Below are 23,503 nucleotides of genomic sequence, written 5' to 3'. Positions count from 1 at the left end.
CATGCACTGGTTTAACATTCCATCAGTGCTCACCTGAGAGCCTCTGGGGGTAGTTTGGTTCCTGCCAATCCCACGTATCTGAGCTCATTGCTCTTACTGAAGAATTCCTTTACAGTCCTCGTCACTTCCCTCACCTTCCTGGGGACAGAGACAGGTCAGTGGACGGGTTGGAAAACACTAGTCAGAGATGACAGCTAGCAGGGAGCTCACCTGTGGGAGAAGGGGTTTCTGGACAGGTTGAGGTGGGCCAGGTTGGCGCAGCAGCCTGCTGACAGAGATACAAACAGCTAGGGAGAGAAGGAAGTTGGGGATGTAAAGGTTCTTGGTTCACATTGGCACAAACATGTGACATCGAAAAGCAGATCAGATTGTGTATTTTAAATGGATGAATATGACAGCACCTGGCTGGAGGTGAAAGGGCAAAGGCCACTTACAGTGTCCACAGGGCAGTCTGTGCCACTCAGGTCCAGGTAAGATACAGCATTGGTCCCAGACAGGAACTTAAACAGGTTCTGACAGGTAAAGATGTAAAGCTATTCAGTGCTATGGTCCTGTAGACTAGAGCCAAACCCAACTACAGGGCAACTCAATTCAATACTGTACAGTGGAGTAATAGATTTACTCTGATTGAGATTCCTCCTGTATCATTAAGTCATATCAGTATCAAGTAGCATACATATCCTGTCACATATCAGTGTCAAGTAGCATGCATATCCTGTCACATATCACTATCAAGTAGCATACATATCCTGTCACATATCAGTGTCAAGTAGCAAGCATATCCTGTCACAGCTTTTTTCCATCTATGTAACATTGCAAAAATCAGAAACTTTCTGTCCAAAAATGATGCAGAAAAATTAATCCATGCTTTTGTCACTTCTAGGTTAGACTACTGCAATGCTCTATTTTCCGGCTACCCGGATAAAGCACTAAATAAACTTCAGTTAGTGCTAAATACGGCTGCTAGAATCCTGACTAGAACCAAACAATTTGATCATATTACTCCAGTGCTAGCCTCTCTACACTGGCTTCCTGTCAAAGCAAGGGCTGATTTCAAGGTTTTACTGCTAACCTACAAAGCATTACATGGGCTTGCTCCTACCTACCTCTCTGATTTGGTCCTGCCGTACATACCTATACGTACGCTACGGTCACAAGACGCAGGCCTCCTAATTGTCCCTAGAATTTCTAAGCAAACAGCTGGAGGCAGGGCTTTCTCCTATAGAGCTCCATTTTTATGGAACGGTCTGCCTACCCATGTCAGAGACGCAAACTCGGTCTCAACCTTTAAGTCTTTACTGAAGACTCATCTCTTCAGTGGGTCATATGATTGAGTGTAGTCTGGCCCAGGAGTGGGAAGGTGAACGGAAAGGCTCTGGAGCAACGAACCGCCCTTGCTGTCTCTGCCTGGCCGGTTCCCCTTTTTCCACTGGGATTCTCTGCCTCTAACCCTGTTACGGGGCTGAGTCACTGGCTTGCTGGGGCTCTCTCGTGCCGTCCCTGGGGGGATGCGTCACCTGGGTGGGTTGATTCACTGTTGTGGTCGGCCTGTCTGGGTTCCCCCCCACCCCTTGGGTTGTACCGTGTCGGAGATCTTTGTGGGCTATACTCGGCCTTGTCTCAGGATGGTAAGTTGGTGGTTGAAGATTTCCCTCTAGTGGTGTGGGGGCTGTGCTTTGGCAAAGTGGGTGGGGTTATATCCTTCCTGTTTGGCCCTGTCCGGGGTGTCCTCGGATGGGGCCACAGTGTCTCCTGACCCCTCCTGTCTCAGCCTCCAGTATTTATGCTGCAGTAGTTTATGTGTCGGGGGCTAGGGTCAGTTTGTTTATCTGGAGTACTTCTCCTGTCCTATTCGGTGTCCTGTGTAAATCTAAGTGTGCGTTCTCTAATTCTCTCCTTCTCTCTTTCTTTCTCTCTCTCGGAGGACCTGAGCCCTAGAACCATGCCCCAGGACTACCTGACATGATGACTCCTTGCTGTCCCCAGTCCACCTGGCCATGCTGCTGCTCCAGTTTCAACTGGCCTGGGCCCTAGGACCATGTCCCAGGACTACCTGACATGAGGACTCCTTGCTGTCCCCAGTCCACCTGGCCATGCTCCTGCTCCAGTTTCAACTGTTCTGCCTTACTATTATTCAACCATGCTGGTCATTTATGAACATTTGAACATCTTGGCCACGTTCTGTTATAATCTCCACCTGGCACAGCCAGAAGAGGACTGGCCACCCCACATATGCTCTCTCTAATTCTCTCTTTCTTTCTCTCTCTCGGAGGACCTGAGCCCTAGGACCGTGCCCCAGGACTACCTGACATGATGGCTCCTTGCTGTCCCCAGTCCATCTGACTGTGCTGCTGCTCCAGTTTCAACTGTTCTGCCTTATTATTATTTGACCATGCTGGTCATTTATGAACATTTGAACATCTTGGTCATGTTCTGTTATAATCTCTACCCGGCACAGCCAGAAGAGGACTGGCCACCCCACATAGCCCGGTTCCTCTCTAGGTTTCTTCCTAGGTTTTGGCCTTTCTAGGGAGTTTTTCCTAGCCACCGTGCTTTTACACCTGCATTGTTTGCTGTTTGGGGTTTTAGGCTGGGTTTCTGTACAGCACTTTGAGATATCAGCTGATGTACGAAGGGCTATATAAATAAATTTGATTTGATTTGATTTGACATATCAGTGTCAAGTAGAATGCATATCCTGTCACATATCAGTGTCAAGTAGAATACATATCCTGTCACATATCAGTATCAAGTAGCATACATATCCTGTCACATATCAGTGTCAAGTAGCATGCATATCCTGTCACATATCAGTATCAAGTAGAATGCATATCCTGTCACATATCAGTGTCAAGTAGAATACATATCCTGTCACAAATCAGTATCAAGTAGAATACATATCCTGTCACATATCAGTGTCAAGTAGAATACATATCCTGTCACAAATCAGTATCAAGTAGCATACATATCCTGTCACATATCAGTATCAAGTAGAATGCATATCCTGTCACATATCAGTGTCAAATAGCATACATATCCTGTCACATATCAGTATCAAGTATAATGCATATCCTGTCACATATCAGTGTCAAGTAGCATACATATCCTGTCACATATCAGTGTCAAGTAGCATACATATCCTGTCACATATCAGTATCAAGTAGCAAGCATATCCTGTCACATATCAGTGTCAAGTAGCATACATATCCTGTCACATATCAGTGTCAAGTAGCAAGCATATCCTGTCACATATCAGTATCAAGTATAATGCATATCCTGTCACATATCAGTGTCAAGTAGCATACATATCCTGTCACATATCAGTGTCAAGTAGCATACATATCCTGTCACATATCAGTGTCAAGTAGCATACATATCCTGTCACAAATCAGTGTCAAGTAGCATACATATCCTGTCACATATCAGTGTCAAGTAGCATACATATCCTGTCACATATCAGTGTCAAGTAGAATACATATCAGTATCAAGTAGCATACATATCCTGTCACATATCAGTGTCAAGTAGCATACATATCCTGTCACATATCAGTGTCAAGTAGCATACATATCCTGTCACATATCAGTGTCAAGTAGCATACATATCCTGTCACATATCAGTGTCAAGTAGAATACATATCAGTATCAAGTAGCATACATATCCTGTCACATGTCAGTATCAAGTAGCATGCATATCCTGTCACATATCAGTATCAAGTAGCATGCATATCCTGTCACATATCGATATCAAGTAGCATGCATATCCTGTCACATATCGATATCAAGTAGCATGCATATCCTGTCACATATCAGTATCAAGTAGCATGCATATCCTGTCACTTGAGACTGTCCTGGCAAAACAAACTCCCTTTGTCAAATAACCTCTAGACAACCCATTACTGAATATAACCACAGAGTTAATGTTCCATAGCATACACCCTATACATTACAAAATGCATTTAGCTGAGATTAGCAGTGTCTACAGTATGGAGCTTTACTCAAGTGTATGGAGCGAGCGAGACTGAATTCTACGAAGTGAACTGAAAACAAGTGCTGCCCCCGTACTCACCACAGCTTCCTCTGTAGCCAGAATGCCTGTATTCCCTGACAGGTCCAGGTGACACAGAGAGCTGGAGAAGGCCTTGTTCTGCCGTAACGCCTGAGTCAGATTTCCTAGACCTGGATAGATGGAAGGGAGGGAAAGGAATCAGAGAGAGAAAAGAAGCTGCACGGATCTCTACTTATTCACAGTATGTAGCACTAACAAAAGCAACCCAAGTAGTCAAGCATGCTTTCAATAGAATATGTAAAAGACATTACATTCACATCTTTGTGGAAGATGGGCATGTCAAAAGGGTGCAGCAGACAGAAGAGTTGGAATGTACCTTTGTGAGAGACACTAATCCTGGAGAGGGACAGCTGGGTGAGACCATTGGGCAGATTCTCCAGTTCCTGACTGAGAGCTATCACACCTGATGACAGATATCACAACGTTACACACATGAGCAGATGAGTAGTCACTAGCCATTCCTTGGGAACACTAGCAATGGACATTGACAAACCTAAAAAGTTTTCAATGATAACTAAATGCTTGCCTTTGTCCTCTATGTGATTGGCTGACAAGTTGATGGTGTGGATGGCGGAGCAGGTGTGATCTCGCAGGGCACAGGCCATCTTCACTGCAAAATCCCTACAAGAGGAAGGGCAAGGAGAGAGAAAGAGGAATGGAAAATAGTTATTCCTGTGAACTAAAATGAATAATAAAGTGTCAACCAATGACATAAATCAAATGTCATCCAAAGATTTCCCACTTCCTCTGTGCTTCTGGCACCAGGTAGACTGTTTTGGGAGAGAAGGAGGGAGGTAGAGAGGGAGGGAATAAGGGATTTTTTAATGAGGTGAAGGTGTATCAGGTAGTAGACTACTCACAGTTTGAGCCCACATCCCTCTAGACACACATCCTCCAAGGTGGAGGATCTGTTGATCATGAAGAGAACCTGCTCTTGAACCTCTGAGCTCTGCGGATAGATACAGAGGGGATTATTATTCCTCTGATTTCTAATGAATCATTAGCCATCCCGCCTCCATACACTGACAGGAAATCTCATCTCAATGAGAATCTCCATATGATCTCCATCTTCAGTGTCAGCCCTTTTCTCTGGTCGCAAACCACCTTAAATACATTTTCCTGTAGTATATAACTACATCTGTGCAGTTCCAGACAGCTTCTCTCCCTCATCATGAAGGTCATTTCGCCTGAACTCCATCATAGCCATGTGATTGCCTAAAGGCACTCCAGTATCACTAACACAAAAGTAGCTAGATTATGAAGTCATTATCGTGCCCTGCCTCCAGGGCACAACAGTCTGTGTGTACATGTGATGACTGTTGATAAGCCCTGCTAGGCCCTGCAGCCTAGACCAGGCTGCCAGTTAGGTCAGCCACAGGATCCCATCATCAGCTCACACTGCCAACACGTACAGACAGTCATGACAGGCCCAGAGAGAGCAGTACTCAGGGATAGAGAGTGATAACATGAGACAGTGAGCTCTCCAACTGGACCTGGAGAAACAGACCAAGATGTGGCTAAAATGTTTACCAGTTTGAGGTCTTTGCTGGAGATCTTGGTGAACCATTGGTTGAAGGAAAGTGCGGCCACTGATAAGGCCAAATCTCTGTTTTCCAGATGACTGAAATCCAGGAGGTTGAATTCCCGACAATTCTGGACATAGTAAATGTTGTCCACGTCCTGAAAGAATATAAATCATAAACACCTTTACTAATATTCTTGATGTGTGACTACATCATTTGATATTAATAGTAGATAATCTTTTCAATCAGAAACATTGAATGTTGTGTCGTCATAGGGGGATGTAACCTACTCACCCATTGGACTTCCTCTCTGCAAGGTAATTCATTGAAGTCACATAGAGCAGCATACGTCTCTGAGAAGCCTCCTGTAGTGTAGAGAACCAAGGAATGGCAGAGCGATCAAATACTGTACAAATCCACGTTCACACACCTACAAAATGTGCACATAGTACGAAACACACAAGTGAGGGGACAATGCTGCAGTGCTCGGATTGATTCTACTGACCACATGGTCCCAGTGTTCCAGTCAGGTGCTCCTCCACCCGGGTTGCCAGGTTCCACAGCCGCTCCTGCAGGTCTGGAGGGATCTTCTTCAGGATCTTCCTGAGGGCAGGAAATCGACACACATACATGTCACACATTTGAATCCTCTTTAAATGACAGATATTAACATAGTATCCACTTTATCATCTGCATTGGATTGAAATAGGATTCAGAAGTGACCTCTGAGTAAAAAAAGCTCCATTCCTTGGATAGAAGAGGATAGAAGAGGAGCCCTAATCAGTTGGTTAATGTGGAGAGGTTTCACCTCAGGGGTTTCTGCTATAAGTATATCACAAGCAACTCTCACCATGTTTGAGGGAGGAAAATGTCCATCTGCATTGCCACGACACTCACCCTGGAGATGAATCAGGGAAGATCTTCTTCAGAGAAGCTGTCACATGACTGACCATAGCCTCGAGGTCCTCAACAGACGTCAGACTGAGAGAGCAGGTCTGTCTGTCTGTCTCAATCACCACCTGAATGGTCAACACACACAGTACAAAGGATTCTTTCTATCGGTCTGTCAACACCATTACATACAACCACCATGCAGAGACACAGATACACATTCTGACAGAAACATTGTCTAATAGTGGTTAGTGGACACATGAACTCGGAAACACATTAACACAGTCTCTTTAAAAAATATAGATATTTTGGCCTCCCGGGTGGCGCAGTGGTTAAGGGCGCTGTACTGCAGCGCCAGCTGTGCCATCAGAGTCCCTGGGTTCGCGCCCAGGCTCTGTCGTAACCGGCCGCGACCGGGAGGTCCGTGGGGCGACACACAATTGGCCTAGCGTCGCCCGGGTTAGGGAGGGCTTGGTCGGTAGGGGTGTCCTTGTCTCATCGCGCACCAGCGACTCCTGTGGCGGGCTGGGCGCATTGTGCGCTAGTGCGCTAGTGTTTCCTCCGGCGCATTGGTGCGGCTGGCTTCTGGGTTGGATGCGCACTGTGTTAAGAAGCAGTGCGGCTTGGTTGGGTTGTGTATCGGAGGACGCATGACTTTCAACCTTCGTCTCTCCCGAGCCCGTACGGGAGTTGTAGCGATGAGACAAGATAGTAGCTACTACAACAATTGGATACCACGAAATTGGGGAGAAAATATATATATATTTTACCTTTATTTAACTCGGCAAGTCAGTTAAGAACAAATTCTTATTTTCAATGACGGCCTAGGAACAGGGGCAGAAGGACAGATTTGTACCTTGTCAGCTCGGGGATTCGATCTTGCAACCTTTGGGTTACTAGTCCAATGCTCTAACCACTAGGCTACGCTGCCACCCCACCGTCTCTGCTTGTTCATTTGGTGTAACTAAATACCTGTAGAGTAGTGATGCACTCATAGCTCGCAGTCCCGGTGGGTTTGGGGTCATTAACTATTGTGTGGCTGGATGTGTGGTTGTGAGGTGCTTTACATATTCGACAGTCACAAGATGGGACTTACAATAGGTTTATGGCACGTCAAGGGTTGGGTTAAATGGAAACTGACATCTGGACTGTAACCTCTCACATAGCCTTAATATTAATGTAGGCAAAATGTTGACTAGGGAACAGGAGTGGAGAAACATGACTTCTTTCCTTCAGCATCTTGAGAGAATGTGAATGCCCAGTTAGATACAGTCTGAGGTGCTCTTTATCAGCGTCGGAAATTTTAAGAAACATTTAAACCTGGCAAAAAATACTGTACCCCCTGTCAAAAAAAACATTCCACCATCTTTGACTGTAGCCTACAGCGTATTTTCTATATAGCAGTTTAGGCTCAGGTGCAGGTTTTCACTTTATCACATATAGTCAGGCAGTTCTGGGTGAACAAACAACTGACCAGCGCCCCACTACTGTAGACATTGTGGTGAGTGGTGACATTGGCGCCTGAATTTGTCTCAAAGTGGGGGGTGCAAAAAAACTAAAACAAGAACGCAAATGTATCATTCTCCACATTTAATGTCAACAAGGGAGTTCCATAACATACATTTCAAATTTCCACTCGCATAGCCCTCGAGACACAAGAACTGACCATGTGTAAAAACCCTTTGCTTACGGAAAGCACATCAAGCGAAGTCGACATTAAAATGCAGTTTAACCCTATTAGGCTCATTCATTCCCATTGGAAACGACAGGCTGTGGTCTATCTTGGGTTAGTTCTAAAACATATTTGGTGTCCCTGAACTGAGCAACAGTCAGAGAAAGAATGACAGTGTCTGCACATGTTTACCCCTCGAGTACCTGAACCGGTGGTGGTGACTAATGTTTCCTACCAACAGGACGTAGAGTGTTAATCTCTGCAGCGCTACAGAAGACAAACCACCACAATCTCAGAGCCCTGACTGAAGTCTGGTGACCTTTGACTGCATCCTGTGTATATGGAATGGGACCAGAGGTGCGTAAGGAGGGGATTCTTCAGATGAGTGGATGGAAATCTGAAGTTTACGCCATTTCTTAATGGTATAATTCCATCTTCATATGTGGTAGGTCAAATACTGTAAACATATGGTGATGAGTTGAGGACAGCAACAGCAGCAGGTAGCCTAGCGGTTAAGAACATTGGGCCAATAACCAAAAGGTCACTGGTTTGATATCTCCAAGTTGACTAGGTGAACAACCTGTTGATTTGCCCTTGAGCAAGGCACCCAAATTGCTCCTATATGTCTGCTAAATTACAAAGAAATGACATCTGGAATATTTTACTGTTCACATTTAACAGCATTGAGTTGGATAATTTGCTATGTGCTTCTGATCCCGGTTTCACTTATTCCGCACAAAGCATGTTTTTACAGCAAATCATTTACATGACCAGCAGTGATCAGAGCTAGCTTATTGTCAATCAGGGCTGCTATTTCTCCAACAGACATTAAAACCTCTTAACACCCAGGCAGTGGTAACCATGGGTCACAGTGGTCAGCCAGCCATATACCATTGTTTCCCGCTCCCTTTATATACACAGTACAGGTACTGTATGTGCAACACATTTTTGCATCCTGGTTCAGGCAGCTTTCAAATAGTTCAAGTACTGAGAAACATACATCATTCAAGCTGAACAGAACAGACAAGTTAGAAGTGACACACACCACAATACAAAACATGTCACTTAAACACATATACAAGGACATTATTTGGTTTACCTGATTAAGACTCTCAATGCTGATGGCATAAATCTCTAAATAGCTGAAGGAGCTTTCCACCTGCAGGGAGAGACCAGACTGTGGACAACAGTGAAGCACTGAAACAAACAAAGAAAATGTATACTGACTCACACAGGTTAATACATGAAAGGGAAGGTGACGGGAAGAGAGAGAAAGAGAGGGGGGGTGAGTGGGAGAGACTGAGGTCCTGGTTGGGGGGGGGGGGGGGGGGGCGGGAGCTACGGCTCCAATGAGAGTCAAAGTAAGATAAGAGCTCTCATTACTATGTCAGCTAACAGGGGAGAGTGGGGGAGGGAGGTCATTACGACTGAAACTTAAACAAAACAATTGCCTTCATGGGCCTCCAGCCATGGTCACGGTACCTATAGCAAAGTACACAACTGACATAAGCATAAATAAATTCATGTCCACTTTCTGTCACATGAGATGACATTTTATTTGTGTTACTTCCCTTTTTCCACGTGAGGCATTTCTGCTTTATAAGTAAACAAACAACAGAAACTGAGGCCAGCATAACTTGTTTCTACACTGTATAACAATTATTAGAATGTACTAATACAGGTCCCATCCTCTCTCTAATGCCTTGAGCAGCTCCATTTAACCCTCCCTCTCCATCTAGCGTGCCATGCTCCCTTCCTCCATCTAGCGTGCCATGCTCCCTTCCTCCATCTAGCGTGCCATGCTCCCTTCCTCCATCTAGCGTGCCATGCTCCCTTCCTCCATCTAGCGTGCCATGCTCCCTTCCTCCATCTAGCGTGCCATGCTCCCTTCCTCCATCTAGCGTGCCACGCTCCCTTCATCTAGCGTGCCATGCTCCCTTCCTCCATCTAGCGTGCCACGCTCCCTTCCTCCATCTAGCGTGCCATGCTCCCTTCCTCCATCTAGCGTGCCATGCTCCCTTCCTCCATCTAGCGTGCCATGCTCCCTTCCTCCATCTAGCGTGCCATGCTCCCTTCCTCCATCTAGCGTGCCATGCTCCCTTCCTCCATCTAGCGTGCCATGCTCCCTTCCTCCATCTAGCGTGCCATGCTCCCTTCCTCCACTCTCCATCTAGCGTGCCATGCTCCCTTCCTCCATCTAGCGTGCCATGCTCCCTTCCTCCATCTAGCGTGCCATGCTCCCTTCCTCCACTCTCCATCTAGCATGCCATGCTCCCTTCCTCCACTCTCTATCTAGCGTGCCATGCTCCCTTCCTCCACTCTCTATCTAGCGTGCCATGCTCCCTCCCTCCAGTCTCCCTCTAACTAGCGTGTCATGCGCCCTTCCTCCACTCTCCATCTCGCGTGCCATGCTCCCTTCCTCCAGTCTCCCTCTCTATCTAGCGTGCCATACTCCCTCCACTCTCTATCTAGCGTGTCATGCTCCCTTCCTCCACTCTCCCTAGCATGCCATACTCCCTTCCTCCAGTCTCCCTCTCTATCTAGCGTGCCATGCTCCCTTCCTCCACTCTCCCTCTCTATCTAGCATGCCATGCTCCCTTCCTCCACTCTCCCTCTCTATCTAGCGTGCCATGCTCCCTTCCTCCAGTCTCCCTCTCTATCTAGCGTGCCATGCTCCCTTCCTCCAGTCTCCCTCTCTATCTAGCGTGCCATACTCCCTTCCTCCAGTCTCCCTCTCTATCTTGCGTGCCATGCTCCCTTCCTCCACTCTCCCTCTCTATCTAGCGTGCCATACTCCCTTCCTCCAGTCTCCCCCTCTATCTATCTAGCGTGCCATACTCCCTTCCTCCAGTCTCCCTCTCTATCTAGTGTGCCATGCTCCCTTCCTCCACTCTCCATCTAGCATGCCATGCTCCCTTCCTCCAGTCTCCCTCTCTATCTAGCATGCCATGCTCCCTTCCTCCAGTCTCCCTCTCTATCTAGCGTGCCATGCTCCCTCCCTCCAGTCTCCCTCACTATCAAGCGTGCCATACTCCCTTCCTCCAGTCTACCTCTCTATCTAGCGTGCCATGCTCCCTTCCTCCACTCTCCATCTAGCGTGCCATGCTCCCTTCCTCCAGTCTCCCTCTCTATCTAGCGTGCCATACTCCCTTCCTCCAGTCTCCCTCTCTATCTAGCGTGTCATGCTCCCTTCCTCCACTCTCTCGAGCGTGCCATACTCCCTTCCTCCACTCTCTATCTAGCGTGTCATGCTCCCTTCCTCCACTCTCCCTAGCATGCCATACTCCCTTCCTCCAGTCTCCCTCTCTATCTAGCATGCCATGCTCCCTTCCTCCACTCTCCCTCTCTATCTAGCGTGCCATGCTCCCTTCCTCCAGTCTCCCTCTCTATCTAGCGTGCCATGCTCCCTTCCTCCAGTCTCCCTCTCTATCTAGCGTGCCATGCTCCCTTCCTCCAGTCTCCCTCTCTATCTAGCGTGCCATACTCCCTTCCTCCAGTCTCCCTCTCTATCTTGCGTGCCATGCTCCCTTCCTCCACTCTCCCTCTCTATCTAGCGTGCCATACTCCCTTCCTCCAGTCTCCCTCTCATCTATCAAGCGTGCCATACTCCCTTCCTCCAGTCTACCTCTCTATCTAGCGTGCCATGCTCCCTTCCTCCACTCTCCATCTAGCATGCCATGCTCCCTTCCTCCAGTCTCCCTCTCTATCTAGCATGCCATGCTCCCTTCCTCCAGTCTCCCTCTCGATCTAGCGTGCCATGCTCCCTTCCTCCAGTCTCCCTCTCTATCTAGCGTGTCATGCTCCCTTCCTCCAGTCTCCATCTAGCGTGCCATGCTCCCTTCCTCCACTCTCCATCTAGCGTGCCATACTCCCTTCCTCCAGTCTCCCCCTCTATCTAGCGTGTCATGCTCCCTTCCTCCACTCTCCATCTAGCGTGCCATACTCCCTTCGTCCAGTCTCCCCCTCTATCTAGCGTGCCATACTCCCTTCTTCCACTCTCCCTCTCTATCTAGCGTGTCATGCTCCCTTCCTCCACTCTCCCTCTCTATCTAGCGTGTCATGCTCCCTTCCTCCAGTCTCCCTCTCTATCTAGCGTGCCATGCTCCCTTCCTCCACTCTCCCTCTCTATCTAGCATGCCATGCTCCCTTCCTCCACTCTCCCTCTCTATCTAGCGTGCCATGCTCCCTTCCTCCAGTCTCCCTCTCTATCTAGCGTGCCATGCTCCCTCCCTCCAGTCTCCCTCTATCTAGCGTGTCATGCGCCCTTCCTCCGCTCTCCCTCTCTATCTAGCGTGCCACGCTCCCTTCCTCCAGTCTCCCTCTCTATCTAGCGTGCCACGCTCCCTACCTCCACTCTCCATCTAGCGTGCCATGCTCCTATCCTCCAGTCTCCCTCTCTATCTTGCGTGCCATGCTCCCTTGCTCCACTCTCCATCTCGCGTGCCATGCTCCCTTGCTCCAGTCTCCCTCTCTATCTAGCGTGCCATACTGCCTCCACTCTCCCTCTCTATCTAGCGTGTCATGCTCCCTTCCTCCACTCTCCTGAGCATGCCATACTCCCTTCCTCCAGTCTCCCTCTCTATCTAGCGTGCCACACTCACTTCCTCCAGTCTCCCTCTCTATCTAGCATGCCACACTCCCTTCCTCCAGTCTCCCTCTCTATCTAGCGTGCCATGCTCCCTTCCTCCAGTCTCCCTCTCTATCTAGCGTGCCATACTCCCTTCCTCCACTCTCCCTCTCTATCTAGCGTGTCATTCTCCCTTCCTCCAGTCTCCCTCTCTATCTAGCGTGCCATGCTCCCTTCCTCCAGTCTCCCTCTCTATCTATCTAGCGTGCCATGCTCCCTTCCTCCAGTCTCCCTCTCTATCTAGCGTACCATACTCCCTTCCTCCAGTCTCCCTCTCTATCTAGCGTGCCATGCTCCCTTCCTCCACTCTCCATCTAGCATGCCATACTCCCTTCCTCCAGTCTTCCTCTCTATCTAGCGTGCCATGCTCCCTTCCTCCAGTCTCCCTCTCTATCTAGTGTGCCATACTCCCTTCCTCCAGTCTCCCTCTCTATCTAGCATGTCATGCTCCCTTCCTCCAGCCCTTCCTCCACTCTCTCGAGCGTGCCATACTCCCTTCCTCCACTCTCTATCTAGCGTGTCATGCTCCCTTCCTCCACTCTCCCTAGCATGCCATACTCCCTTCCTCCAGTCTCCCTCTCTATCTAGCGTGCCATGCTCCCTTCCTCCACTCTCCCTCTCTCTCTCTATCTAGCATGCCATGCTCCCTTCCTCCACTCTCCCTCTCTATCTAGCGTGCCATGCTCCCTTCCTCCAGTCTCCCTCTCTATCTAGCGTGCCATGCTCCCTTCCTCCAGTCTCCCTCTCTATCTAGCGTGCCATACTCCCTTCCTCCAGTCTCCCTCTCTATCTTGCGTGCCCTGCTCCCTTCCTCCACTCTCCCTCTCTATCTAGCGTGCCATACTCCCTTCCTCCAGTCTCCCTCTCTATCTAGCGTGCCATACTCCCTTCCTCCAGTCTCCCTCTCTATCTAGTGTGCCATTCTCCCTTCCTCCAATCTCCATGTAGCATGCCATGCTCCCTTCCTCCAGTCTCCCTCTCTATCTAGCATGCCATGCTCCCTTCCTCCAGTCTCCCTCTCTATCTAGCGTGCCATGCTCCCTTCCTCCACTCTCCCATCTAGCGTGCCATACTCCCTTCGTCCAGTCTACCTAGCATGCCATACTCCCTTCCTCCAGTCTCCCTCTCTATCTAGCGTGCCATGCTCCCTTCCTTCCTCCACTCTCCCTCTCTATCTAGCATGCCATGCTCCCTTCCTCCAGTCTCCCTCTCTTCCTCCATCTAGCGTGCCATGCTCCCTTCCTCCAGTCTCCCTCTCTATCTAGCGTGCCATGCTCCCTTCCTCCAGTCTCCCTCTCTATCTAGCGTGCCATACTCCCTTCCTCCAGTCTCCCTCTCTATCTTGCGTGCCATGCTCCCTTCCTCCACTCTCCCTCTCTATCTAGCGTGCCATACTCCCTTCCTCCAGTCTCCCTCTCTATCTAGCGTGCCATACTCCCTTCCTCCAGTCTCCCTCTCTATCTAGTGCCATGCTCCCTTCCTCCACTCTCCATCTAGCATGCCATGCTCCCTTCCTCCAGTCTCCCTCACTATCAAGCGTGCCATACTCCCTTCCTCCAGTCTACCTCTCTATCTCTGCCCTCTCTTCCATCTCTGCCTCCCTTCTTCCATCTCCATCTATCTAGCGTGCCATACTCCCTTCCTCCAGTCTCCCCTCTATCTAGTGTGCCATACTCCCTTCTTCCACTCTCCCTCTCTATCTAGCGTGTCATGCTCCCTTCCTCCACTCTCCCTCTATCTAGCGTGTCATGCTCCCTTCCTCCAGTCTCCCTCTCTATCTAGCGTGCCATGCTCCCTTCCTCCACTCTCCCTCTCTATCTAGCATGCCATGCTCCCTTCCTCCACTCTCCCTCTCTATCTAGCGTGCCATGCTCCCTTCCTCCAGTCTCCCTCTCTATCTAGCGTGCCATGCTCCCTCCCTCCAGTCTCCCTCTATCTAGCGTGTCATGCGCCCTTCCTCCGCTCTCCCTCTCTATCTAGCGTGCCACGCTCCCTTCCTCCAGTCTCCCTCTCTATCTAGCGTGCCACGCTCCCTACCTCCACTCTCCATCTAGCGTGCCATGCTCCTATCCTCCAGTCTCCCTCTCTATCTTGCGTGCCATGCTCCCTTGCTCCACTCTCCATCTCGCGTGCCATGCTCCCTTCCTCCAGTCTCCCTCTCTATCTAGCGTGCCATACTGCCTCCACTCTCCCTCTCTATCTAGCGTGTCATGCTCCCTTCCTCCACTCTCCTGAGCATGCCATACTCCCTTCCTCCAGTCTCCCTCTCTATCTAGCGTGCCACACTCACTTCCTCCAGTCTCCCTCTCTATCTAGCATGCCACACTCCCTTCCTCCAGTCTCCCTCTCTATCTAGCGTGCCATGCTCCCTTCCTCCAGTCTCCCTCTCTATCTAGCGTGCCATACTCCCTTCCTCCACTCTCCCTCTCTATCTAGCGTGTCATTCTCCCTTCCTCCAGTCTCCCTCTCTATCTAGCGTGCCATGCTCCCTTCCTCCAGTCTCCCTCTCTATCTATCTAGCGTGCCATGCTCCCTTCCTCCAGTCTCCCTCTCTATCTAGCGTACCATACTCCCTTCCTCCAGTCTCCCTCTCTATCTAGCGTGCCATGCTCCCTTCCTCCACTCTCCATCTAGCGTGCCATACTCCCTTCCTCCAGTCTTCCTCTCTATCTAGCGTGCCATGCTCCCTTCCTCCAGTCTCCCTCTCTATCTAGTGTGCCATACTCCCTTCCTCCAGTCTCCCTCTCTATCTAGCGTGTCATGCTCCCTTCCTCCACTCTCTCGAGCGTGCCATACTCCCTTCCTCCACTCTCTATCTAGCGTGTCATGCTCCCTTCCTCCACTCTCCCTAGCATGCCATACTCCCTTCCTCCAGTCTCCCTCTCTATCTAGCGTGCCATGCTCCCTTCCTCCACTCTCCCTCTCTATCTAGCATGCCATGCTCCCTTCCTCCACTCTCCCTCTCTATCTAGCGTGCCATGCTCCCTTCCTCCAGTCTCCCTCTCTATCTAGCGTGCCATGCTCCCTTCCTCCAGTCTCCCTCTCTATCTAGCGTGCCATACTCCCTTCCTCCAGTCTCCCTCTCTATCTTGCGTGCCCTGCTCCCTTCCTCCACTCTCCCTCTCTATCTAGCGTGCCATACTCCCTTCCTCCAGTCTCCCTCTCTATCTAGCGTGCCATACTCCCTTCCTCCAGTCTCCCTCTCTATCTAGTGTGCCATTCTCCCTTCCTCCAATCTCCATGTAGCATGCCATGCTCCCTTCCTCCAGTCTCCCTCTCTATCTAGCATGCCATGCTCCCTTCCTCCAGTCTCCCTCTCTATCTAGCGTGCCATGCTCCCTCCCTCCAGTCTCCCTCACTATCAAGCGTGCCATACTCCCTTCCTCCAGTCTACCTAGCATGCCATACTCCCTTCCTCCAGTCTCCCTCTCTATCTAGCGTGCCATGCTCCCTTCCTCCACTCTCCCTCTCTATCTAGCATGCCATGCTCCCTTCCTCCACTCTCCCTCTCTATCTAGCGTGCCATGCTCCCTTCCTCCAGTCTCCCTCTCTATCTAGCGTGCCATGCTCCCTTCCTCCAGTCTCCCTCTCTATCTAGCGTGCCATACTCCCTTCCTCCAGTCTCCCTCTCTATCTTGCGTGCCATGCTCCCTTCCTCCACTCTCCCTCTCTATCTAGCGTGCCATACTCCCTTCCTCCAGTCTCCCTCTCTATCTAGCGTGCCATACTCCCTTCCTCCAGTCTCCCTCTCTATCTAGTGTGCCATGCTCCCTTCCTCCACTCTCCATCTAGCATGCCATGCTCCCTTCCTCCAGTCTCCCTCACTATCAAGCGTGCCATACTCCCTTCCTCCAGTCTACCTCTCTATCTAGCGTGCCATGCTCCCTTCTTCCACTCTCCATCTAGCGTGCCATGCTCCCTTCCTCCAGTCTCCCTCTCTCCCTAGCGTGCCATGCTCCCTTCCTCCAGTCTACCTCTCTATCTAGCGTGCCATGCTCCCTTCCTCCACTCTCCATCTAGCGTGCCATGCTCCCTTCCTCCAGTCTCCCTCTCAATCTAGCATGCCATGCTCCCTTCCTCCAGTCTCCCTCTCGATCTAGCGTGCCATGCTCCCTTCCTCCAGTCTCCCTCTCTATCTAGCGTGTCATGCTCCCTTCCTCCAGTCTCCATCTAGCGTGCCATGCTCCCTTCCTCCAGTCTCCCTCTCTATCTAGCGTGTCATGCTCCCTTCCTCCAGTCTCCATCTAGCGTGCCATGCTCCCTTCCTCCACTCTCCATCTAGCGTGCCATACTCCCTTCCTCCAGTCTCCCCTCTATCTAGCGTGTCATGCTCCCTTCCTCCACTCTCTCTCTCTATCTAGCGTGTCATGCTCCCTTCCTCCAGTCTCCATCTAGCGTGCCATGCTCCCTTCCTCCACTCTCCATCTAGCGTGCCATACTCCCTTCGTCCAGTCTCCCCCTCTATCTAGCGTGCCATACTCCCTTCTTCCACTCTCCCTCTCTATCTAGCGTGTCATGCTCCCTTCCTCCACTCTCCCTCTCTATCTAGCGTGTCATGCTCCCTTCCTCCAGTCTCCCTCACTATCTAGCGTGCCGTGCTCCCTTCCTCCACTCTCCATCTAGCATGCCATGCTCCCTTCCTCCAGTCTCCCTCTCTATCTAGCGTGCCATGCTCCCTCCCTCCAGTCTCCCTCACTATCTAGCGTGCCATACTCCCTTCCTCCAGTCTACCTCTCTATCTAGCATGCCATGCTCCCTTCCTCCACTCTCCATCTAGCGTGCCATACTCCCTTCCTCCACTCTGTATCTGGCGTGTCATGCTCCCTTCCTCCTCTCTCCCTAGCGTGCCATGCTCCCTTCCTCCGGTCTACCTCTCTATCTAGCGTGCCATGCTCCCTCCCTCCACTCTCCCTGTCCATCTAGCGTGCCATGCTCCCTTGCTCCAGTCTCCCTGTCCATCTAGCGTGCCATGCTCCCTTGCTCCAGTCTCCCTGTCCATCTAGCGTGCCATGCTCCCTTGCTCCAGTCTCCCTGCCATCTAGCGTGCCATGCTCCCTTGCTCCAGTCTCCCTGTCCATCTAGCGTGCCACGCTCCCTTGCTCCAGTCTCCCTGTCCATCTAGCGTGCCACGCTCCCTTGCTCCAGTCTCCCTGTCCATCTAGCGTGCCACGCTCCCTTGCTCCAGTCTCCCTGTCCATCTAGCGTGCCACGCTCCCTTGCTCCAGTCTCCCTGTCCATCTAGCGTGCCACGCTCCCTTGCTCCAGTCTCCCTGTCCATCTAGCGTGCCACGCTCCCTTGCTCCAGTCTCCCTGTCCATCTAGCGTGCCACGCTCCCTTGCTCCGCTCTCCATCTAGCGTGCCACGCTCCCTTGCTCCGCTCTCCATCTCGCGTGCCACGCTCCCTTCCTCCGCTCTCCATCTCGCGTGCCATGCTCCCTTCCTCCGCTCTCCATCTCGCGTGCCACGCTCCCTTCCTCCAGTCTCCTCCGCTCTCCATCTCGCGTGCCACGCTCCCTTCCTCCGCTCTCCATCTCGCGTGCCACGCTCCCTTCCTCCGCTCTCCATCTCGCGTGCCACGCTCCCTTCCTCCGCTCTCCATCTCGCGTGCCACGCTCCCTTCCTCCGCTCTCCATCTCGCGTGCCACGCTCCCTTCCTCCGCTCTCCATCTCGCGTGCCACGCTCCCTCCTCCGCTCTCCATCTCGCGTGCCATGCTCCCTTCCTCCGCTCTCCATCTCGCGTGCCACGCTCCCTTCCTCCGCTCTCCATCTCGCGTGCCACGCTCCCTTCCTCCGCTCGCAATCTCGCGTGCCACGCTCCCTTCCTCCGCTCGCAATCTCGCGTGCCACGCTCCCTTCCTCCGCTCGCAATCTCGCGTGCCACGCTCCCTTCCTCCGCTCGCAATCTCGCGTGCCACGCTCCCTTCCTCCGCTCTCCTTCATCTCGCGTGCCATGCTCCCTTCCTCCGCTCTCCATCTCGCGTGACATGCTCCCTTCCTCCGCTCTCCATCTCGCGTGCCACGCTCCTTCCTCCGCTCTCCATCTCGCGTGCCACGCTCCCTTCCTCCGCTCTCCATCTCGCGTGCCACGCTCCCTTCCTCCGCTCTCCATCTCGCGTGCCACGCTCCCATCTCCGTGCCACGCTCCTTCCTCCGCTCTCCATCTCGCGTGCCACGCTCCCTTCCTCCGCTCTCCATCTCGCGTGCCACGCTCCCTTCCTCCGCTCTCCATCTCGCGTGCCACGCTCCCTTCCTCCGCTCTCCATCTCGCGTGCCACGCTCCCTTCCTCCGCTCTCCATCTCGCGTGCCACGCTCCCTTCCTCCGCTCTCCATCTCGCGTGCCACGCTCCCTTCCTCCGCTCTCCATCTCGCGTGCCACGCTCCCTTCCTCCGCTCTCCATCTCGCGTGCCACGCTCCCTTCCTCCGCTCTCCATCTCGCGTGCCACGCTCCCTTCCTCCGCTCTCCATCTAGCGTGCCATGCTCCCTTCCTCCACTCTCCATCTAGCGTGTCATGCTCCATTCCTCCACTCTCCCTCTCTATCTAGCGTTTCATGCTCCCTTCCTCCAGTCTCCCTCTCTATCTAGCGTTTAATGCTCCCTTCCTCCACTCTCGCTCTCTATCTAGCGTGCCATACTCTCTTCCTCCACTCTCCCTCTCTATCTAGCGTTTCATGCTCCCTTCCTCCACTCTCCATCTAGCATTTCATACTCTCTTCCTCCAGTCTCCCTCTCTATCTAGCGTGTCATGCTCCCTTCCTCCACTCTCTCTAGCGTGCCATATTCCCTTCCTCCACTCTCCCTCTCTATCTAGCGTTTCATGCTCCCTTCCTCCACTCTCCATCTAGCGTGCCATGCTCCCTTCCTGCACTCTCCCTCTCTTTCTAGCGTGCCATGCTCCCTTCCTCCACTCTCCATCTAGCGTGCCATACTCCCTTCCTCCAGTCTACCTCTATCTAGCGTGCCATGCTCCCTTCCTCCGCTCTCCCTCTCTATCTAGCGTGCCAAGCTCCCTTCCTCCACTCTCCATCTAGCGTGCCATGCTCCCTTCCTACACTCTCCATCTAGCGTGCCATGCTCCTTTCCTCCACTCTCCCTCTCTGTCTAGCGTGCCATGCTCCCTTCCTCCACTCTCCCTCTCTCCCAAGCGTGCCATGCTCCCTTCCTCCACTCTCCCAAGCGTGCCATGCTCCCTTCCTCCACTCTCCCAAGCGTGCCATGCTCCCTTCCTCCACTCTCCCTCTCCATCTAGCGTGCCATGCTCACTTCCTCCCCTCTCCATCTAGCGTGCTATGCTCCCTTCCTCCAGTCTCCATCTAGTGTGCCATGCTCCCTTGGTCCAGTCTCACTCTCCACCTAGCGTGCCATGCTCCCTTCCTCCACTCTCCATCTAGCGTGCCATGCTCCCTTCCTCCAGTCTCCATCTAGCGTGCCATGCTGCCTTCCTCCAGTCTCCCTCTCTATCTAGCGTGCCATGCTCCCTTCCTTCAGTCTCCCTCTCTATCTAGCGTGTCATGCTCCCTTCCTCCACTCTCTCTAGCGTGCCATATTCCCTTCCTCCACTCTCCCTCTCTATCTAGCGTTTCATGCTCCCTTCCTCCAGTCTCACTCTCTATCTAGCGTGCCATGCTCCCTTCCTCCAGTCTCACTCTCTATCTAGCGTGCCATGCTCCCTTCCTCCAGTCTCCCTCTCTATCTAGCGTTTCATGCTCCCTTCCTCCACTCTCCCTCTCTATCTAGCGTGCCATACTCCCTTCCTCCAGTCTCCCTCTCCATCTAGCGTGTCATGCTCCCTTCCTCCACTCTCTCTAGCGTGCCATATTCCCTTCCTCCACTCTCCCTCTCTATCTAGCGTTTCATGCTCCTTTCCTCCAGTCTCACTCTCTATCTAGCGTTTCATGCTCTCTTCCTCCAGTCTCCCTCTCTATCTAGCGTTTCATGCTCCCTTCCTCCAGTCTCCCTCTCTATCTAGCGTTTCATGCTCCTTTCCTCCAGTCTCACCCTCTATCTAGTGTTTCATGCTCCCTTCCTCCAGTCTCCCTCTCTATCTAGCGTTTCATGCTCCCTTCCTCACTCTCCCTCTCTATCTAGCGTGCCATACTCCCTTCCTCCAGTCTCCCTCTCTATCTAGCGTGCATTGCTCCCTTCTTCCAGTCTCCCTATCCATCTAGCGTGTCATGTGCCCTTCCTCCACTCTCCCTAGCATGCCATACTCCCTTCCTCCAGTCTCCCTCTCTATCTAGCGTGCCATGCTCCCTTCCTCCACTCTCCCTCTCTATCTACCGTGCCATGTTCCCTTCGTCCACTCTTCCTCTCCATCTAGCGTGCCATGCTCCCTTCCTCCACGCTCCATCTAGCGTGCCATGCTCCCTTCCTCCACTCTCCCTCTCTATCTAGTGTGCCATGCTCCCTTCCTCCAGTCTCACTCTCCATCTAGCGTGCCATGCTCCCTTCCTCCACTCTTCATCGAGCATGTCATGCTCCCTTCCTCCACTCTCCATCTAGCGTGCCATGCTCCCTTCCTCCACTCTCCCTCTCTAACTAGTGTGCTATGCTCCCTTCCTCCACTCTCAATTTAGCGTGCCATGCTCCCTTCCTCCACTCTCCATCTAGCATGCCTTGCTCCCTTCCTCCACTCTCCATCTAGCGTGCCATACTCCCTTCCTCCACCCTCCCTCACTATCTAGCGTGCCAAGCTCCCTTCCTCCACTCTCCATCTAGCGTGCCATGCTCCCTTCCTCCACTCTCCCTCTATCGAGCTTGCCATGCTCCCTTCCTCCACTCTCCATCTAGCGTGCCATGCTCCCTTCCTCCACTCTCCATCTAGCGTGCCATGCTCCCTTCCTCCACTCTCCATCTAGCGTGTCATGCTCCCTTCCTCCACTCTCCATCTCTATCTAGCGTTTCATGCTCCCTTCCTCCAGTCTCACTCTCTATCTAGCGTGCCATGCTCCCTTCCTCCAGTCTCCCTCTCTATCTAGCGTTTCATGCTCCCTTCCTCCACTCTCCCTCTCTATCTAGCGTGCCATACACTCTTCCTCCACTCTCCCTCTCTATCTAGCGTTTCATGCTCCCTTCCTCCACTCTCCCTCTCTATCTAGCGAGTCATGCTCCCTTCCTCCACTCTCTCTAGCGTGCCATATTCCCTTCCTCCACTCTCCCTCTCTATCTAGCATTTCATGCTCCCTTCCTCCAGTCTTACTCTCCATCTAGCGTGCCATGCTCCCTTCCTCCAGTCTCCCTCTCTATCTAGCGTTTCATGCTCCCTTCCTCCACTCTCTCTAGCGTGCCATATTCCCTTCCTCCAATCTCCCTCTCTATCTAGCGTTTCATGGTCCCTTCCTCCACTCTCCCTCTCTATCTAGCATTTCATGCTCCCTTCCTCCACTCTCCCTCTCTATCTAGCGTGTCATGCTCCCTTCCTCCACTCTCTCTAGCGTGCCATATTCCCTTCCTCCAGTCTCCTTCTCTATCTAGCATTTCATGCTCCCTTCCTCCAATCTCCCTCTCTATCTAGCGTTTCATGGTCCCTTCCTCCACTCTCCCTCTCTATCTAGCATTTCATGCTCCCTTCCTCCACTCTCCCTCTCTATCTAGCGTGTCATGCTCCCTTCCTCCACTCTCTCTAGCGTGCCATATTCCCTTCCTCCAGTCTCCCTCTCTATCTAGCATTTCATGCTCCCTTCCTCCAGTCTCACTCTCTATCTAGCGTTTCATGCTCCCTTCCTCCACTCTCCCTCTCTATCTAGCGTGCCATACTCCCTTCCTCTCCATCTAGCGTGCCATGCTCCCTTCTTCCAGTCTCCCTCTCCATCTAGCGTGTCATGCGCCCTTCCTCCTCTCCCTAGCATGCCATACTCCCTTCCTCTCTATCTAGCATTTCATGCTCCCTTCCTCCAGTCTCCCTCTCTATCTAGCATTTCATGCTCCCTTCCTCCAGTCTCCCTTTCTATCTAGCGTGCCATGCTCCCTTCCTCCAGTCTCCCTCTCTATCTAGTGTGCCATGCTCCCTTCCTCCAGTCTCCCTCTCTATCTAGCGTGCCATGCTCCCTTCCTCCAGTCTCCCTCTCTATCTAGCGTGCCATGCTCCCTTCCTCCACTCTCCCTCTCTATCTACCGTGCCATGTTCCCTTCGTCCACTCTTCCTCTCCATCTAGCGTGCCATGCTCCCTTCCTCTCCATCTAGCGTGCCATGCTCCCTTCCTCCACTCTCCCTCTCTAACTAGTGTGCTATGCTCCCTTCCTCCACTCTCAATTTAGCGTGCCATGCTCCCTTCCTCCACTCTCCATCTAGCGTGCCATGCTCCCTTCCTCCACTCTCCATCTAGCGTGCCATACTCCCTTCCTCCAGTCTACCTCTCTATCTAGCGTGCCATGCTCCCTTCCTCCACTCTCCATCTAGCGTGCCATACTCCCTTCCTCCAGGCTCCCTCTCTTTCTAGCGTGCCATGCTCCCTTCCTCCACTCTCCCTCTCCATCTAGCGTGCCATGCTCCCTTCCTCCAGTCTCACTCTCCATCTAGCGTGCCATGCTCCCTTCCTCCAGTCTCTCTCCATCTAGCGTGACATGTTCCCTTCCTCCACTCTCCATCTAGCGTGCCATACTCCCTTCCTCCAGTCTCCCTCTCTTTCTAGCGTGCCATGCTCCCTTCCTCCAGTCTCCCTCTCTTTCTAGCGTGCCATGCTCCCTTCCTCCACGCTCCATCTAGCGTGCCATACTCCCTTC

The 23,503-nt window shown here is 51.9% G+C and overlaps 1 protein-coding gene across 1 annotated transcript in view; it reads right to left on the bottom strand.

Moving 5' to 3' along the window:
* The window catches only part of LOC124037207 (capping protein, Arp2/3 and myosin-I linker protein 3-like), a 78,292-nt gene that overhangs the window by 47,023 nt on the left and 7,766 nt on the right, over positions 1 to 23,503 (bottom strand). Inside the window, exons 4-15 of the mRNA XM_046351878.1 lie at positions 9,252 to 9,311; positions 6,487 to 6,608; positions 6,095 to 6,192; positions 5,884 to 5,954; positions 5,597 to 5,746; positions 4,927 to 5,015; positions 4,593 to 4,687; positions 4,383 to 4,469; positions 4,067 to 4,176; positions 435 to 512; positions 211 to 287; positions 34 to 138 (exon numbers count right to left, since the gene is read on the bottom strand). Coding sequence (XP_046207834.1) covers positions 34 to 138; positions 211 to 287; positions 435 to 512; positions 4,067 to 4,176; positions 4,383 to 4,469; positions 4,593 to 4,687; positions 4,927 to 5,015; positions 5,597 to 5,746; positions 5,884 to 5,954; positions 6,095 to 6,192; positions 6,487 to 6,608; positions 9,252 to 9,311 — 1,142 coding nt within the window. The remainder of the gene's footprint in view (positions 1 to 33; positions 139 to 210; positions 288 to 434; positions 513 to 4,066; positions 4,177 to 4,382; positions 4,470 to 4,592; positions 4,688 to 4,926; positions 5,016 to 5,596; positions 5,747 to 5,883; positions 5,955 to 6,094; positions 6,193 to 6,486; positions 6,609 to 9,251; positions 9,312 to 23,503) is intronic.

The sequence above is a fragment of the Oncorhynchus gorbuscha genome, linkage group LG01, assembly GCF_021184085.1.
Source record: "Oncorhynchus gorbuscha isolate QuinsamMale2020 ecotype Even-year linkage group LG01, OgorEven_v1.0, whole genome shotgun sequence".
In the NCBI taxonomy this organism is placed as follows: Eukaryota; Metazoa; Chordata; class Actinopteri; order Salmoniformes; family Salmonidae; genus Oncorhynchus; species Oncorhynchus gorbuscha.
This window is presented reverse-complemented; position numbering and strand designations above follow the sequence as displayed.